The 18,260-nt window shown below is 34.2% G+C and overlaps 1 protein-coding gene across 7 annotated transcripts in view; it reads left to right on the top strand.

Moving 5' to 3' along the window:
• Positions 1-11,483, top strand: part of RCOR3 (REST corepressor 3) — a 50,576-nt gene extending 39,093 nt beyond the window's left edge. For 5 of the 7 annotated variants that reach the window (XM_027082915.1, XM_027082911.1, XM_027082910.1 and 2 more), the window contains 2 exons: positions 8,195-8,436; positions 8,896-11,483. In XM_027082915.1, the coding sequence (XP_026938716.1) occupies positions 8,195-8,436; positions 8,896-9,240 (587 nt within the window). In that variant the 3' untranslated portion in view covers positions 9,241-11,483. The remainder of the gene's footprint in view (positions 1-8,194; positions 8,437-8,895) is intronic. The other 2 variants (XM_027082914.1, XM_027082913.1) reach the window with 2 other exon arrangements.
• Positions 11,484-18,260: the final 6,777 nt, after the last annotated feature.

Genomic DNA, 18,260 nt, shown 5'->3' on the forward strand with positions numbered 1-18,260 from the left:
CTATTTATAAGACTGCTTTGTTGTATGAATTGTATGGCAGAAAACCTTTTGTAATATGAATACCCATGGGCAAATTGGAAGCACTATAATCTTAGATTTTCTTGTATTTGAATTACTTAAAGAAGGGCATATTGTATGTTTTAATTCAGTGTTGTAGATTTTTTTCCCTTTCAAGATGAACTATCTGCAGGACTGACTGTGTGATTTAAGTTTGGTTTACAATTTGTTTCTTCCTGGCTGAGCCCTCTGTATTGAGTACTAATAGCTTTTTTGTCTAGGTTAACTACTATAAGAGGGTTGGGCCCCAGTGAAACATATACCTTTAAAAATAGTTCCAAGTATTCAAACATAGAGAAAATATTTAACTCAAAAATGTTGTGCAAGTATCATTCGGATATGAGAATAATGTAGTTAAAGATTGATTAATAGATGACTCTGCAGTTTGAATTAGAGTAAGAATTACTCACCCAGTGTGACTTGAAAATGTCACAGGAGGGTGCCAACAGGATAATGTCAGCCTTCCCTTTGGTATACAGTCATTTCATAAATAGAAATACTTGATTTGATGGAGGCAGGGTGCTGGATGTGCATTGAGCACATCTGTAATTGTAGAATTAAGTTTCTGAATGAGTCAGAACAAAGTTTAATTAGTTTATAATGTTCAACAATAGCTGTTTTAAAACTAAAAACTGACAATTTAAATTTTTGATTAAAAAATTAGTATTTTCAATGGCTGTCTCATATTTATTTAGAATTATGTCTTATGGCTCTAACATAGTTATTTGAGTAGGCATTGGTTTGACTGATGGTTTGACTGTTTCCCTTCATCAGAGTAGCCTATAGAATTTAACCCCGTCTTCCAGTATTTCATTGCTTAAAGGTTAGTATACTAATCCTGTACTCTTCATATAAGAAATTATCCCAGTGAAATGGTTTTCTTAAGAGAATCGGCAAGGAAGTCTGGGTTAATCTTTCTCTGTATGTACAGAATCAGGATTTGATATTGTTCTACAGTACTCCTTTAAGTGGTAGGATCCATTGAATCTTATGGCTGGGTTGGATATTATGAAAAGCTGCATTCAAGAGAAGGACAATGGAAAGATTTACATATGGAGTTGAGCTATATATGTGGACATTATTTCAGCTTATAAATATTACAAGAATGGAGTATTTATAGAAATAATCAAACATTTCCTCTCTCCTGAGGGATATTCAGTGTCATATTTTTATGCCCGTTTAAAAAGTAGTCCTTAAATAAATTACACTAATGGAGCAATTTGTATGGAAAGATTCATGTTCTTAGGATTTTGAAAGCACTCTCTTAGTATGTTAATGTCTTCGTTTTTATTTAAATGTTTATTTTGACTCTGTGTGGGAAATTTTTATTTTCACTTTGAGTTTTTAGGGTTTTGTTTTGGGTTTTGTCTTTGTTTTTGTTATATAAAATAAAACAAAGCTAAGCTATTTGTGTCCAAAATAGTTATTTTAGGGAGAATTAAAAAGTACCATCTTTGCTTCATGTGCCCATGTATTTATATAATACTCAAAAGTGTGTCTTATAAACAGTATAATCGTATAGTAATGTCACCTGTACCTGAGTCTCAGTGTGGTTAAGGTACACAATTGCACTTTTTATTTTAACATGTGTAATCCAGAAGTACTTATCTTAGCAGGTAATTGTTTTTGGTTTTTTCTTCTTCTTTTTAATCTTTATTTATGATAAGCCTTTACATGATATTATTCTTCTGGCCACTTCAGTTTCAAATCATTTATGTTTTGATACTAACATGTTTTAATTTATATAGAACTGTCTATTCAAGACATTTTACATATAGATTCTGATTTGACATTCATTTGTTAAATGCTTTATTTTATCTTGCTCATAGTTGACCATTACAGTGACCTAGAGAGAGAAATGTTGACTCTAGTGTCACGAGTGAGATTTATAACTCTACTATTAAATAAACTTTTTGTTGTAATTCTGAAAACCAAATAAGTATATTAAGATCATTTCCTAGGGCTTAAATATATATTTCCCACTTCCATCTGCTCATATTGTTGTTAACTAAGTACTAGCCATTTAAATTGTAAATAAATATTATTTTAACAACAACTATTTAAATAAATAAATAAGCCATTTCCCCTTCTTTCTCCCTTATTTGGAAGGGGGGGAAATCATGCTCAGACCAGATAGGAATGTCTGCTTTTACTTGTGTAATCTATCACTTTATTATGTTGATTTTAGTTCTAACTATGTTATAACTTCAGTAGCATTCTTCGAGAGTCCCCAAGTGGGATATTATAAATGCTGCTTTAATTTAATTTAATCCTCTTAAAATACTTACCAAGAATGGTATTTCTACAATTTCTGTAATCTGTTTCAGCTTTGAGTATCTAAATTTTCTATTATAACAAATTAGTTAACAGTAAGACCAGTTATAGTCTTCACATATTTGTGTTAATGGTGAAATACCCCTGTTTGTAGCTTATGTCATATATATAAATATTTTTTTCTAATCTATGGTGCTTTTAGAAATTATCCTAAAATCAGTCTTGATATTCATATGATAAACATTCCTTATTAAGCAAGAATTAAGAAAAGAATTAGATTCTAGGTGTATTTTTTTTTTCATGTAAAATGGAACAATTATTATCTGTTTTCAAAAAGTAACAATACATTTAAATGATAGTGCAAAACATCTGCTTTTTAAAGTGTATAGGAGCAGAAGCATGGTATACAATGTTTGACATTTTTATTTTATGTCTCCTCTTAAATGTATTCATTTCTTAGTCATTAGTGGTAAAAAACAAACAAAAAAATATGCTTCCCAACTACAATATTTGTGCTATATTAGGATAAACAACAAAAAATTTTTCTAATTTTATCAAGGCATCAACTTTAATTTTTAGTTTTTTTTTTATATATTACTTGCCTTCTCATATAAAATAGGAAATGACAGAACTGTGTTCAATTGAGTTATGCTTACAGTTAAATTTTACCTTCTCAAAAAAAAAAAAAATTTACCTTCTCTCTCTATAGTTTATACATTCATTCCTTTTTAGGAGCAATGAAGTTGCAAGTCTAGAAATTGTCTTCTTCCTAATTTTATCTCCTACTTTAAAAAAAGCTAGAATGGTCCCTAAAGTACGGGGGGGAAAGAGATTTGGCTATTGATTAAGGCATAAGGATTGTAACGATCCTTACATGATCCTCAGTACATGAATGATCAAAAGGAGGTGGAGATAGATTCATACTTTTCCATCTAAAAGTTATCTGTTTGCATTAGAGAGTTTCTTCTCTTATAACTGATATCACAAGAATGGAGGCCCAAAAGTATAATTGTCAACCCTCTGATGCACTTGCTTCAGATAATTAATGATTCAAAATTCCCAGCATTTTGGGGATGGAATTTAACTTGTAGCAAGAAGATGGGAAGCTTCAGAAGAGAAAGGCTAGACATTGGAAAGAGAATATATGATTTTGACTTTTAGCCATTGCCCAGATGCACCAATCACTGTCCCACTGCTGTTGATATCTTTTTTACCTTCTTTACTAGGAATTCTTGACAAGATTTACAGGAGGTGAAAAGAAATGCATGTTCCTGAATGGTTTGAGTTAAAAATTAACCTCTTATTGATAGGAAAGAACCATATCCTTGGAGTTTCTAGATGTCACTGTATTCTTACTTCAAAAATAGATGTTTGAAAAATTAATATTTCCCAATTATACTAAGTACATGCTCACTTTAAGACATTTGTGCAAGAAGCAGGAAAAAATATCCCCCAGATTTTCATTACCTATATCTAGAAGTAGCTTGTCACTGTAATATTGGCTTTGGGTTTTTTTTGGAGTCCAAAATAAGATTTTAAAAATAACTTTTTAAACGTACTGAAAGCAGATTTATGATATCCTTTCTGTCAAAATAAAAAAACGTCTAAATACCATGTCCAGAATTGGGAAACACCATATTACAAATGCTCCTGAACTTACTATTTTACTACCCAAAGCTCTAAAAATACAAATTGTTTTTTGGTTGGGTAATATAGAACACTGGTTGGAAAATAAAATAATGATAACACAATATCCTAATGAGTTATATTTTTATATTAATTCCCAAACAAAACTTTAAAAGTATATATTGTAAAGATTATACCGTTTCATCTGCCAGTGTAGAAGCCATGTTGTTTCACTGTAACTTTGAAATGAAATTTAGAAATTTTACTGAAAACAATTTTTTCCTCTCCCTGGGAAATATTTAATTTCCCTCTTCTGGGGTTCTCTTAAGTTTTTTCCCACTCACCTTTGAAAACTGACCTCTTGCCCTAAAGGTCACAAATTTAATTTAAAACCGTGGTTCAGATGGACCTAAGCCTTTTATATCTTCAGGAGGAGTGAGAGAGATTTAATCTTTTTTTTGTTTTGTTTTAGAGAGATTTAAAAGTATTCTACATTTATTTGTTATTTCATAATGAGATAATGAGTGATTAGATGATTTAACTTGTTTACTTTTTGATACCTTTAGTGAATTGTCAATCAAAAGTGATAGAGATAGTATTTCACATAAGGAAATAGAGTTACTAATTAGGAATAGTTGTGCTATCTTATTGTCTCACAGTATTACTTTATTGATTCAGCCTGTGATATGGGATATAATTCAGACCATAAAAATCTGTTTATTGGGCTTCCCTGGTGGCGCAGTGGTTGAGAGTCCGCCTGACGATGCAGGGGACAAGGGTTCGTGCCCCGGTCCGGGAAGATCGCACATGTCGCGGAGCGGCTAGGCCCGTGAGCCATGGCCGCTGAGCCTGCGCATCCGGAGCCTGTGCTCCGCAATGAGGGAGGCCACAACAGTGAGAGGCCCGCGTACCAGAAAAAAAAAAAAAAAATCTGTTTATTGAAGAAATCCATGAGAAATTGATCCTTCATTAGAATACAAATTTGGGTTTTCAAGGTCATTAATATTAGCATTCCCATTTTATGTGTTTTTTGTGCCTAGAATTTTTATCAAGGTGAACATTCTTTAAAGGATAGCAAAATTCTCATACCTGCAGTATTTAATGATGAAAATGAAGGAGAAATTTCAAGTTTTGTAGTAAGAACTTCCTAAGTCATTCTAGCACCAATTCTTATGAGGGATATAATATGAGATACGATGGACCTCGTTTTTTATAAACTGTGGAAAAAGAATGGACCACCCTTTCCTCAGGTACGAGTTGTAACAAAGTAGCTCTGATATCATAGGTTGTTAAAGATGGTTGCTCAGCACCACTACCTTGCGAGGCTGACCTCCAGAAGCCTACCTGGGGATTCATCGGAAGGAGTCAGTCCCATTAAGTCTTCATTTGGTGTTTCACTAGAGTTTGACTAGTTATCAGGCATAGTACAGAGCTTAAGAATTCCACCTTGTAGCCAAAATGTGCAACGTCACTGGGAATGTGAAAGTGATAAAGAAGTCAGCCATATGTGACTCTTGTAGCTTGGGAAGAATAATAGAATGAAGCCCTATGGAGGAGAAAAATCAGTCGTATTTCCTGAGCACTTCCTCTGTACTCTGCGTTGTAGTAATGCTGGTGGTACTTTGTATTCCATAGGACAGTACTTTCCAACTTTTTTCACATCATGGAACACAGAGAAAATTATGAAAAATTTCATAACACACTGAGGCAGACAGATGAGGCTATTGTTTGTCCAGAGGAGACTGCCAAGGAGCTCTAGCTCTTCCAGACCCGGCCCAGCCATCCTGCAGGTTAAAGACATTAATATCTGGACCCACTTATTCTCAGGACATGATTGAGATCCTTAGCCAGACTACAGAAGTCTGCAGTGTGGTCTGAGCCTTAAGACTTTGCAAAGTAGTTGATGCGAGACTAGCATACACAAGTTAATGATAAACTTACCTAGGTGACTCAGAACCTAGGTGAACTGAAGAAAATCCAAAGTGTCTGGGTAAACTAAAGTTCTTATAGGAAGTAGTTTTGGTTTGGGGGCATGCAATTCTGGAAATGCAACAATATTAGTGACAAGGTCTATGGAGCAAGAGAAAATAAAGTGGAAGACCAAAAAAAAAAAAAAAAATAGAGTCAGAAGAAGAGGGGACAGTTATATAGTGGAGTTAGACTTGGGGACAGCTTAGTGATAGGTTTTAGAGTATATTTTGCTAAACAAATGGGTGTTCGGAGGGTTGTAATATTGTCAGACTTGGAGTCAAGAGTTACTCTTAATGTGACTTCTTGCTAAGAATATAGCAGATCTAATCCTAGATTTATTTAAGGTTTTCATTTCTAAGCTCACGTATTCAGTAGCATTAGACATTTCTAGAATGTAAATTAAATATCCATCATGAAAATTAGTACACTGGTAGAACACTGTGTGTGATTTCCAATTAGTATCTGTTTTTCAGTGCAGTCATCTCAAGTTGAGTTGCTGTTTTCCAAAGTACAAGTAGTAGAGAAGTACTTGAGTATGCAGCAGTAATTCTTCATACGAAATGACCTTGGGTTCTTATTGCCAGATAAACCCTTGGTGGAACCTAGTCACCATTAGAATTTATACTCAGTTATGAAGTTCAAACTGGAAATCAGCTCATGGATTTAAGAGAATATAAATTCATTTATATTGTAAAAGAATATAAGATAAAATATTATCAGTAGTGTTTAAGTATCATTATTACTTTGTTGTCATGCATATGTCTTTCCCTTTGAGAACAGAGCAAATGAGCATAGTTTATAAACTCAAAACTCTGTATTAACAATGGGATATGGTTATAGCTTAATAATGTCAGGCCTCCTACCCAAAATGCTCTAAGAGAAAGGAACTCCCCATAGAGTCAAGCCTAGCAAGAGATACTTACTCCCAAGTTTTCAATAAAAAATAAGCACAGAATTTAAGAACAGGAGTTATATCATGCTGGTGCTTTAGGTAATAGGTGTATCACCCAAATAGCTATCAGTAAGAATATGTCTAGCATTTCTGCTGGGGTATTAATATGTCCTTATATTATTCTCTTATGTGTGATTGTATACATGTTAAGTTTATCTAAATTCCTGTATTTCTGGCTGCTTAGGTTAAACTACAGACTTTAATATCATAGACATCAATATTTTTTTTTCTCCTTTCTCATCTCTAATTAATGAGTTACTGTTTTCTGGTATTTTAAAAAGCAGTTATCAAATTGTAAAATAAAAATTTTGACAGCTTTTATATTTTGAGCTAAGTGCATCTCTTTCTAGAATGAGTCAGTGAATTTCTTTTAGAATTCCCTTAAGAGCAAATTATTGTCCATCTGAGTATATAAACTCACTTTAAACTCTGTAGCATAATTGACTATCTCAAGTTCATAAATCAAATATTATCCCTCATTTAATAAAATTTCCATAATTTTATACAAGTTAGATTTTTTAATAACTGAATGTACAATCCTTCTTAAATTTAAGGTAGTGATGATAAGCACAAGTATCTACAAGTAGTCACTATTATACCCTAATTCTTTAGCCTACAGAGCATATCTAGGAATCCTTCATATATACAGTCCTTAGAACTGTTAGGTGAGTTAAAATCCAACAAACTCTGAAAAATAGTTTCCCCTTTTTTTGTCCATCAGATTGTGATGATTCTCCTGCTTTTTATATTTAAATTCTTATCTCATTTCTCTTCATTGGTACCTGGTAAGATAGGCAAGTAATTATGTTGAAGTTGGTGTTAAGACCAAAATTACAATGCTTTTCTTAATGGGGGAACCCTAAGACTACTCACTCAGTCCATTGAGGGGATAAAAGAGATGGTTCGTTCCCATCCAGTTTTGTTTACAAACGGTGTTGCTCAAATTTAGGTGACTGGCTACTAGGGAAATAAATGAATGTGGAATTGAGGATGGAACAAAGAATTCAATGCTTTACAATAAATGGACTGTATTTGAGAGTTCAAGAGAGGATTGGAGAAAATAACTGAGTATGTAAAAAATGGTAAGTTTCTGATTGTTCAGTTGAAGGCAAGTGGCTGGCTCGATGAAATGACATAATTGATAGTTTTCATCTGTGACCCTGATATCTTAGCCTCTATCTCAGAATTGAGAAATGAGCAGAGTTTATCAGAAAGGATTTTCATTGCTGGTATCTTGTGTGTGTGCATGATGTATAGTACACACAGCTCTCCTTATTGATCCTTCACAGGTGTATTATTTACTTTGCCTTCCAGGTGTCCGCAAATATGGTAAAGATTTTCAAGCTATTGCAGATGTAATTGGCAACAAGACTGTTGGCCAAGTGAAGAACTTCTTTGTAAACTACAGGCGTCGGTTTAACTTAGAGGAGGTATTGCAGGAGTGGGAAGCAGAACAAGGAACCCAGGCTTCTAATGGTGATGCTTCTACTTTAGGGGAGGAGACAAAAAGTGCTTCTAATGTGCCATCAGGGAAGAGCACTGATGAAGAAGAGGAGGTGTGTTTGTGTATGGAATTTGAGCTAATATGAGTTGAGGAATCACCATTTTGTGTGGTGTTCTGTAAGGTTAATTTGTCAGAGGACTAGCAAAATGAGCATGAAAGGTTGACAATACACTTACTCAGTGGTGCATCTCTCGTGACTCTTAAGTCATAATGACATGCTAAGTTCTGATCCTTGAAGAATGGAGAGTGTATTGTTCTTTCATAGTCTTATTTTTATTTCCAGTGTTAAGCTGTTTACTAATAAAGATGCCTGTTTGGTAGCTTCGTTGCTTTTTCGGTTTTTGGTTTTTTGTTTTGTTTTGTTTAAAATAAAAGAAGCTTGTGCTTCCAAAAAACACTGGTGTTATGTTTTTGTTTTGTTTTGTTTTTCCTGTGACAGCCCAAACTATATTGTATTAAGTTCATTAGGAACTGTCATCTCATACGTGTATTTTTGTTTCTTCACCTCTAGGCACAGACCCCACAGGCTCCTCGGACTCTGGGTCCATCACCTCCTGCCCCATCATCCACTCCAACACCAACAGCCCCCATTGCCACTCTGAACCAGCCTCCACCACTTCTTCGTCCAACACTGCCTGCTGCCCCTGCTCTTCACCGTCAGCCTCCTCCACTCCAGCAGCAGGCTCGGTTCATCCAGCCCCGGCCAACTTTAAATCAGCCTCCACCACCTCTCATTCGCCCTGCTAATTCTATGCCACCCCGTCTAAACCCAAGACCAGTGTTGTCCACGGTTGGTGGTCAACAGCCACCATCACTTATCGGAATTCAGACAGATTCACAGTCCTCACTGCACTAAGATTAAATTGGACAGAGCTGCAGTAACTTTTTACCCCATCATTATACCAGTGCTCACCTGACTGATGCAAAAGAAGAAAGAATAATCCTTCCTAGATACTGAGGCTGCAAACTAGTTCTGTGGCAGTGGGCTAGCATAAGTAGATGCCTAAGAAATTTTTTAGTTCACGCAACTGAAATGTTATACAACAGAAAGCCTACAGTTAGCCTCCTTTCTAGAGTATACATTCAGCGACATGATCTCATTAAAGGAAAAGAGATTAAGTATTCTATATACCGAGGGTTTTTGTTTTGTTTTTACTGTATTTATTTTATTGAGAATCTTTATATTCCTGCCTCTTCATAGTCAAGGCTCTTAGTACAGGAATATTGACTTAGGAATTGTGAAAACTCCTTAAGTTTCATAAGTTAAGGATGTTCGACTTTTTCTCTTTTTTCTTTAATTTAATTTTTAACATTTTCCTATGTTAGGAGTGCAAGAATAGATAGCCTGCATTTCAGATTTTGACATATGTTCATTTAATGCATATTTAAGAAATTATAGCTGCATATCCCTTTTTTCAAAAACTCTTGCTTTTTTTCTAAAGGAATTTAAATATATTCCTTTAAAAGAAAGCAATTTAATCAATTGCAAAGCAATTATATGAACCCACAAAGAATGTACTGAACCTGCTAACTCTTTAACACACAGTTTAGGGGTCCTAGTGCAAAGTCCTTGCTTAAAGGTCATTGACTTGCCGTCTTGCAGTAGTAAGAGGATCGGAATAATAATTTTACATATAAATGAGGATTTAATCTGTTAAAGTACAGTGTCTTTAAGTTCCTTGAAAATGGAGTTAATTTTGATTTTTTTTTTAATCTTTCTAAATGCTATCTGCTTTTAAGTAGTAGTTGCCTACATTGGGGACTTTAGAAGAGAATTATATTTTGTCAGTTATGTGGAGATAGTGATTATGGAAGCATTTATTTACAGTACCCTTTTTGTGTTTAGGTTCTGAACTTTAAATTGCCGTCAGACTTATTAATATGGTCTGTATTTAATATAAAGGATGTTTTCTTGATAAATCTCTATTGTACTATTTGGATGCATTTGTGTATTCCTTGCAGCTGACCTGTACTTCTGGGTTTGGTTTAGGGTTAAATCATCAACATTATTTCATAAAATAAATTTAAGAATTTGTTCTGTGTTATCCAAAGATGTATCAGTATATTGTCACAATTGTGCTGTTAACTTAAAATGCTGAGACCCCTTTTATAAAGAAACAAATAATTTCAAGTCTTCTTAATTCAACACATAATCATTAAGCACCTACAAAGAATATTTTACAAGTGATAGTATTTCAACAATGTATTACTAATATTTTTGATACAGTGATTTCATATTGGAATCATGACCTGTGCAAAGGGACAGATCTCTTAGATTGCTATACTAGTGGAACTTAAGCTAAATGTTTGCACATTCACATTCTCACATTTAGAACTATTTCACGAAATGGTCAACATCAAAGGCCCTAGTTTATATTTCGAGATGTCATATATTCCCCAAATATTGGGTAGTCCCTACCTTTGGCTCTAAAGTGTTAACGAGCTATTGACTTAAATCCATTGATTAGTTTTAATTTTGAAGTTTAGACCACTTCTTTCCATAAGGACCTTAACTGCTGGCATAATCTAAAACTTTTTCCAGGATGTGTTCTTTCTCTCTCATTGGATCACCTTATGATTTAAAATTCCTAATATTCAAGAATTTATACTTATTTTTACTTTAATAGCCATGGGGACAGTTATATATCTTAAAGGAAAATATCTAAAGCATTTTTTAAAGTATTTAGATTGTCTTGCATATGTGCATACTATACAGCTTCTATTGTCTTGTCTCTTGTCAGTAGACCTTCAGTATACAGTGTGTGGGATATGTGAGTCAAGTTGGTCAGCACCAGCGTCTGTCCAGCTGTTAAGTATATTGTGATTCATTTAAAATCCATTCTATCCCAACCATGGGCAAAGGTGCTGTATCTGAGGGATGTGCTGTAATTTGATTTACGTACACTAGAGCACACAGTAGAAAAATCTTAGCTTCATTAGTAATATGACACATGTATATAGTGAGATGTCTTTATTGTGTGCTTTGCATATTTTGTAAATATTTTGCACGTCATTATTTTTCTTTTTTGTTTAAGCAGTGTTTGGCCTGGAAGAGTGATATGCTTGCTGCTTAATCAAAGGATTAAAGAGTTAAAGATGTGTATGTCTTCTATTTTTATATAATTTCATGTTGTATGAGAAATTTAGGACCTCTTCACTGTGAAATTCTAAATACTGATTTTTATAAAAAGGAAAAAAAAAAGCAAAACCTGAAAATCTTTTAATGACCATTTCATTAATTTCAAGTTTATCAGTTTAAAAAAAAATCTACACCCAAGTATTTTTTTCATTACGTAACTAAAAATAAATCACGCTGTTGATACATCTGGTGATATTAATAAAAATTATTTTTCTATATGATTTAATTCCAGTGTAATACGATGGAGGTAAAAGTAGGTTATGATCAAAACTTTTTCTTAATAGTCTTATAATAAAGTGAGTAAAATATAATGTAAAATAAAGGTGAAAGAACGTCAAATTCTGTCTTAATATAGGCCTACATTCTTTTTAGGAATAGATGTAGAGAACAAGCCAAAAAAACCTGGCAGTCATGATTTTCAACTATACTAAGAATGTTGCAAATACTTTGGTTAAAGTACCAAGTTTAGTTATTAAATATGTTGTATTCTTTTAATGTTTCTTCCTGCTATCAAAAGAATATTATCCATGGAAATTAGTAACTGCTGATCACTTAACACTGGGGTGTCAGTGTCTCCTCAAAAATAATAATCTGACTTAGAACTCAAAGGAGGATCTCTGTGCTTTCCTGAAATAAATGATGAATACATTCTGATAATAGGAAACAAGAAAGTGTGTATTAGTTTTTTAATTTGGACATTCATTACAGATATATCATTCATAAGATTACAGAGTAAGTGAATACAGAAGGAATCCAAGAACCAAGTTTGAGAAAGCATGCTATATTATAAAATGTCTACAAGAAGATACCTCACTTTTTGATGCATTTGTGGGGGTACCTTAACTGCCCTCTCTTAGGAGAAAAAATAGGTCACATGTAACTCCTCCCAAGTTAAATCTTGATTAACTGCCTTAGTGAAGGAATGTTCTGCAACAATAAATTTTAGTAACAATGGAGTTTGGGAGTAAAACATTAAGAGGAATGTTCCTAAATGTGTGACTGTGTCTAAGAGGCCATGTGGCGTTATCTTCCCTTCTTCTGTTATCAGAAGAACACTTAAGAGAGAAACAATGAAGACCAGAAATTAGTGCTGGATTGAGATGTTTGCAAATTGTCTATACCAGATTTAAAGTAGGCTATTGATAAGGAATGGGTCTTTCTTTGCATTGTGGAGACTTAAAAACTTTACAATCTTAAAGCTGGAATTTGGGTGAGCAGTCTCAGAAAAAGATGCTGGGAAAGTGAAGTGGAGAGATCTAGGAGCAGTCTTCACACTGTAAATGGCATGAAGGGTAATCTTCCAGAATGCTTTATAGAATTATCTTTTTTTTCTGGATTATTTTAAGAAAGGTTAAATTTTTATTCTACTTAATTTAATTTTATTTAAATATATAAGGTACAATTACCGATAACTAAGAAGATCCTGAATAATACCACAACACAAGATATCTATCTCTTGAGGTATCTATCTAGCTTACTGCCCAGAGCAGCTTTCGTAATTTGCAGGATTTGGCTTCAAAAGGCCTTTATTCCCAAGGCCATTTTTGTTCACATGCTGTGCCCTTTCCAAAAGAGAATTTGAAAACAATCAGAACTGTTGAGGGGCTTGTCACTTGACTTATATATAAAAAGTTCTCCCTGTACCATGGTGACTCTTCCAACTCCACTGAAGTTACTTCACCTCCCTGTGCCTCAGCTTATTTATTTTTCTTCCCACCCCAAAGTTTGGTGAAATGACAAGAAATACAAAAACAGAAATAGTGCTTAACAGTGCTGGAAAGCCAGAGAAGGTGCCACCAGCAGATAGAGACAGACTTATGACAAAAACCTCAGAATTAAAGAAGCTCCAACTCCGCGAAGGCAAAAGAGCGGGAAAACACTGACATTCTCAAAAGGATCCCATAATAACCTCAAATTCGAGGGATATGGAGCAGCCTCCAAGGATTCCTGCTTCCCGGTATTCATGCCATTGTGTGCGAGCTGGACTTAGGGACTTGCTTCTGACCAAGAGAATACAGCAAAGGTGATGAAATGTCACTTCTGTGGTTAGGCTAAAAGACTGGGACTTCTGTCTTGTTAGTAGATTTCTCTGCTTGCATGCTTTGATGAAGCAAGCTGCCATGTTGGAGAGGCCCATGTGGCAAGGATCTGAGGCAAGCACCCTGCCAACAGCCAGCAGAAAAATTAGGCCCTCAGAATAACAACCTGCCAGGACCTGAACCCTGCCAACAACCACGTATGCTTGGAAGTGGATCCTTCCCCAGTTGGGCCTTGAGATGACTAGAGCTCAGCCAACACCTTGATTGCAGACTATGAGAGACCTTGAGACAGAGAACTCAGCTAAGCTGTGCCCAGATTTCTTAACACCACAGAAACTGTGAATTAAAGAGTGTTCTTTTGAGCTGCTAAATTTTGGAGTAATTTGTTATGCAGCAATAGAAACAAATACAATGAACAAATATATACCATCTTCACAATTAAAAGAAAGTTGGAGTGACTGTATTAATGTCAGACAAAGATTTCAAAGCAAGGAATATTGTCAGAGAGATGTTCACTGCATAATGATAAAGGTGCCAATTCATCAAGAGGATCCTTGATAGAACTGCAAGAAGAAATAGGCAAATCTGCCATTAAAGTCAGTGACTTAAATACCCATCTCTTAATAGTTGATAGAACATGAAAACCCAAAATGAGTAAGAATATAGAAGATCTGAACAACACTATCAACCACTTTTACCTAATTGAAATTTATAGATCATTCCACCCAACAACAGCAGAGTAAACATTCATTTCATGTGCACATGAAATATTTCCAAGAATAGACCATATTCTTTGCCATAAGCAAGTTTTAATAAATGGAAAAGTGTTCAAGTTACCCAGAATATGTTCTCTAAGTACAATGGAACTAGAAATCAGCAACAGAAATATGGAAAATTCTCAAATATTTGGAAATTAAACAACTCATTTCTAAATAATTTATGGGTCAGAAAATAAGTTACAAGCGAAATTAGAAAATATCTTGAACTGAATATAAGTAAAAACAGTATATAAAAAATCAATGGCTGTAGCAAGTTGTGCCTAGAAGGCAGTTGATAGCTTTAAACGTTTATATTATATAGGAAGATAAAATCAATCATCTAAGCTTTCTTCTTTAAAAGCTAGAAAGAAAAGAGTAAATATAACTTAAAGTAAACACAAGAGAGGAAATAAAATCGTAATTAAAATAAATGAAATAGATACCAGGAAAACAATAGAGAAAAATCCCTGAAACCAGTAGTTGCTTCTTGAAAAGATCAACAAAATAGAAAATTCATTAGTTAGAAAATTTGTTAGATCAAGAAAAAAATTGTGCAAATTATCAAAATCTAGACTGGAAGATGGATTATCACTACATAACCTACAGAAATTAAAAGTATTTGTAAAGGAACCTTATGAACACTTTACATCAACAAATTTGTAAATGTTTTTAAAATGGACAAATTCTTACCACAACTGTCTCAAAAAGAATAGAAAATCTGAATCAAGTAAAGAAATTGAATTTGTGATTAAAAGTCTTCACACTTAGGGGCTTCCCTGGTGGTGCAGTGGTTAAGAATCCACCTGCCAATGCAGGGTACATGGGTTCGAGCCCTGGTCCAGGAAGACCCCACGTGCCACGGAGCAACTAAGCCTGTGCACCACACTACTGAAGCCCGCTTGCCTAGAGCCCATGCTCCGCAACCAGAGAAGCAACTGCAATGAGAAACCTGCGCACCGCAACAAAGAGTAACCCCTGCTCGCCACAACTAGAGAAAGCCCGTGTGCAGCAATGAAGACCCAACACAGCCAAAAATAAATAAATTAAATAAATTAATTTTTAAAAAAGTCTTCACACATAAAAAAGTCTTGGCCCACATAGCTTTATTGGTGAATTCTATCAAACCCTTTAAGAAATAACGCCAAGCCTACATGAACTCAGAAAATACAGGAGGAAGGAACACTTCCCTATTCATTCTATAAGAGCATTATTACTCTGATTTGAAGCTAGATAAAGACAAGAAAGAAAAAAAAAAGAAACTTCAGACTAATGAACAGAGATGCAAAAATCCTTAACAGATATTAGCAAATAAAATTCAGCAGTAAAAGGATTGCAGAACATAACCCAGTGGTGTTTATCCCAGGAATGCAAGTTTGGTTTAACAAAAGAAATCAATTCATGTAATAATATACCAGAGTTTCACAACCTCAGCACTTTTGACATTTTTGGCTAGATAATTCTTTGTTGTGCATTGTAAGATGTATAGCAGAATCCTCAGCCTTTATCCACCAGATGCCAGTAGCATCCTCTCCCCCACCTCCAGTTTATCAAAAATATCTCCAGCCATTACCAAATGTCCCTCAGGGAGCAAACCCCTCAGTTGAGAATCATTGCAATACATCATATTAATAAAATAAAGGGAAAAGGAAAATGATCATAACAATAGACACAGAAAAGACATTTGACAAAATCCAACACCTATTCCTGATAAAAACTCTCAAAAAACTAGAAATATAAGGGAACTTTCTCAACCTGATAAAAAAACATCCACAAGAAGCCTATAAGTAATATTACACTTAACTGAGTGCTTTCCCCTAGGATTGGAACCAAGCTAAGGATACCTGTTCTCATCACTTCTAGTCAACATTTTACTGGTGGTTCTAGCCAATTCAATACAAGAAAAATAAAGGCTTACAGATGTGAAAGGCAGAACAAAAATTGTCTTTATTTGTAGATGACATGATCTTGCATGTAAAAAATACTAATAAACCTGCAAACACTTATAGAATAATGAGTTCAAGAAGGTCACAGGATACAAGATCAATATAAAATCAGTTGTATTTTTATATACTAACAATGAATGGTCTGAAAATAGAATCCAGAAAACAATTTTACTCACCGTAGTATCAAAAAGAATAAAATATTTAACAATATATTTTAACAAAAATGTGAAATAGCTGTTCACTGAAATACATAAAATACTGCTGAGACAAATTAAAGAAGACCTAAATAAATGGGGGGACATAACATATTCATGAATTGGAAAACAATATTGTTAAGATGGTAATTCCCCTCAAATTGCTTTATATATTAAACCCAATCCCTATCAAAATCTTAGCTTTGTTTTGTACAAATTGACAAGCTAATTCCAAAATTTATATGGTATTGCAAGGACCTAGGCCAGAAGCCAGGAAATTTTTTCTCTAAATGGCCAAGACAGTAAGTATTTTAGGCTTTTCAGTCTCCACAGTCCCTGTTGCAACTATTCATCTCTACCAATGTAGTTCAAAAACAGTCATAGAAAATACATAATGAACAGACATGGCTATATGTCAATAAAACTTATTTACAAAAACAAGTGGCAACCCGGAACTTAGATTAACCAAAACAATTTTGAAAAAGAACAAAATTGAGTGACTTACACTAAGTGATTTCCATACTTGTTATAAAGTTGCAGTAATGAAGACAGTGTGATATCAGTGTAAAGATAGACACATAGATCCATGGAACAGAATAGAGTCCAGAAATACACTCACAAATATATGGTCAATTGATTTTCCATGACAGTGCCAGGGTAATTCAATGGCAGAAAGGATAGAATATCTGTATGGGAAAAAAAAAAAAAGGATGATCTTTAATTCACACCCCCCACATGGACATATATACACTACCAAATGTAAAATAGATAGCTAGTGGGAAGCAGACACATAGCACAGGGAGATCAGCTCAGTGTTTTGTGACCACCTAGAGGTGTGGGATAGGGAAGGTGGGAGGGAGACGCAAGAGGGAGGAGATATGGGGATATATGTATATGTATAGCTGATTCACTTTGTTATAAAGCAGAAACCAATACACCATTGTAAAGCAATTATACTCCAATAAAGATGTCAAAAAAAAAAATTCACACCGCCCACAAAAATTAACTTGTAACGGATTATAGGCCAAGATGTATGATCTAAAACTATAAAGTTTTAGAAGAAAATATAGGAGAAACAATGTAACCAATAGCATGATCTATAATAGAAACAAATTAATAAATTGGATTTCATCAAGATTTTAAAAGATCTTTTCAAAGCCAGAATGTATGTGAACTCTTAGAACTAAATAATAATAACTCTTACAAGTCAATAAAAAGAGAACAAAAAAAAATAAGCACAAGATTTGAAGATATTTGTCAAAGAAGATATGCAAATGGCAAATAAGCACATGGAAAGATGTCACATCATTAATCATAAGGGAAATGCAAAGTAAAGCCACAACAAGGTGTGTATAACACCCACTAGAATGGCTAATATTAAAAAGACTGACGATATCAACCGTTGTCAAGGATGTGAAGAAACTGGAACCTTTTCATACAGCCGGTAGAAATGTAATATGCTACAGTGATAAGCCACTTTGCAAAGCTGTTTGGCAATCTCCAGCAGATTAAATGTACATGTACAACACAACCCAGTAAATTATTCCTAGGTCTACCTAAAGAGAAAGAAAATGTATGTCCACACAAAAACTTGTATTCAAATATTCACAGCAGCATTCTTTCTTTTCCTTTTATTCATAGCAGCATTATTTATAATAGCCCAAAGCTGGAAATAATCCAAATATCTATCAGCTGGTGAATGGATAAACAAAATGTAGTGTATCTATACAACGGCATACTATGCAGCAATTAAAAGGAAGAAACTACTGATATGTGCAACAAAATGGTTGAACCTCAGAAACA

The sequence above is a fragment of the Aethalodelphis obliquidens genome, unplaced genomic scaffold (genome assembly GCF_003676395.1).
Source record: "Aethalodelphis obliquidens isolate GAN/ISIS:26980383/991018 unplaced genomic scaffold, ASM367639v1 scaffold48, whole genome shotgun sequence".
Classification (NCBI taxonomy): Eukaryota; Metazoa; Chordata; class Mammalia; order Artiodactyla; family Delphinidae; genus Aethalodelphis; species Aethalodelphis obliquidens.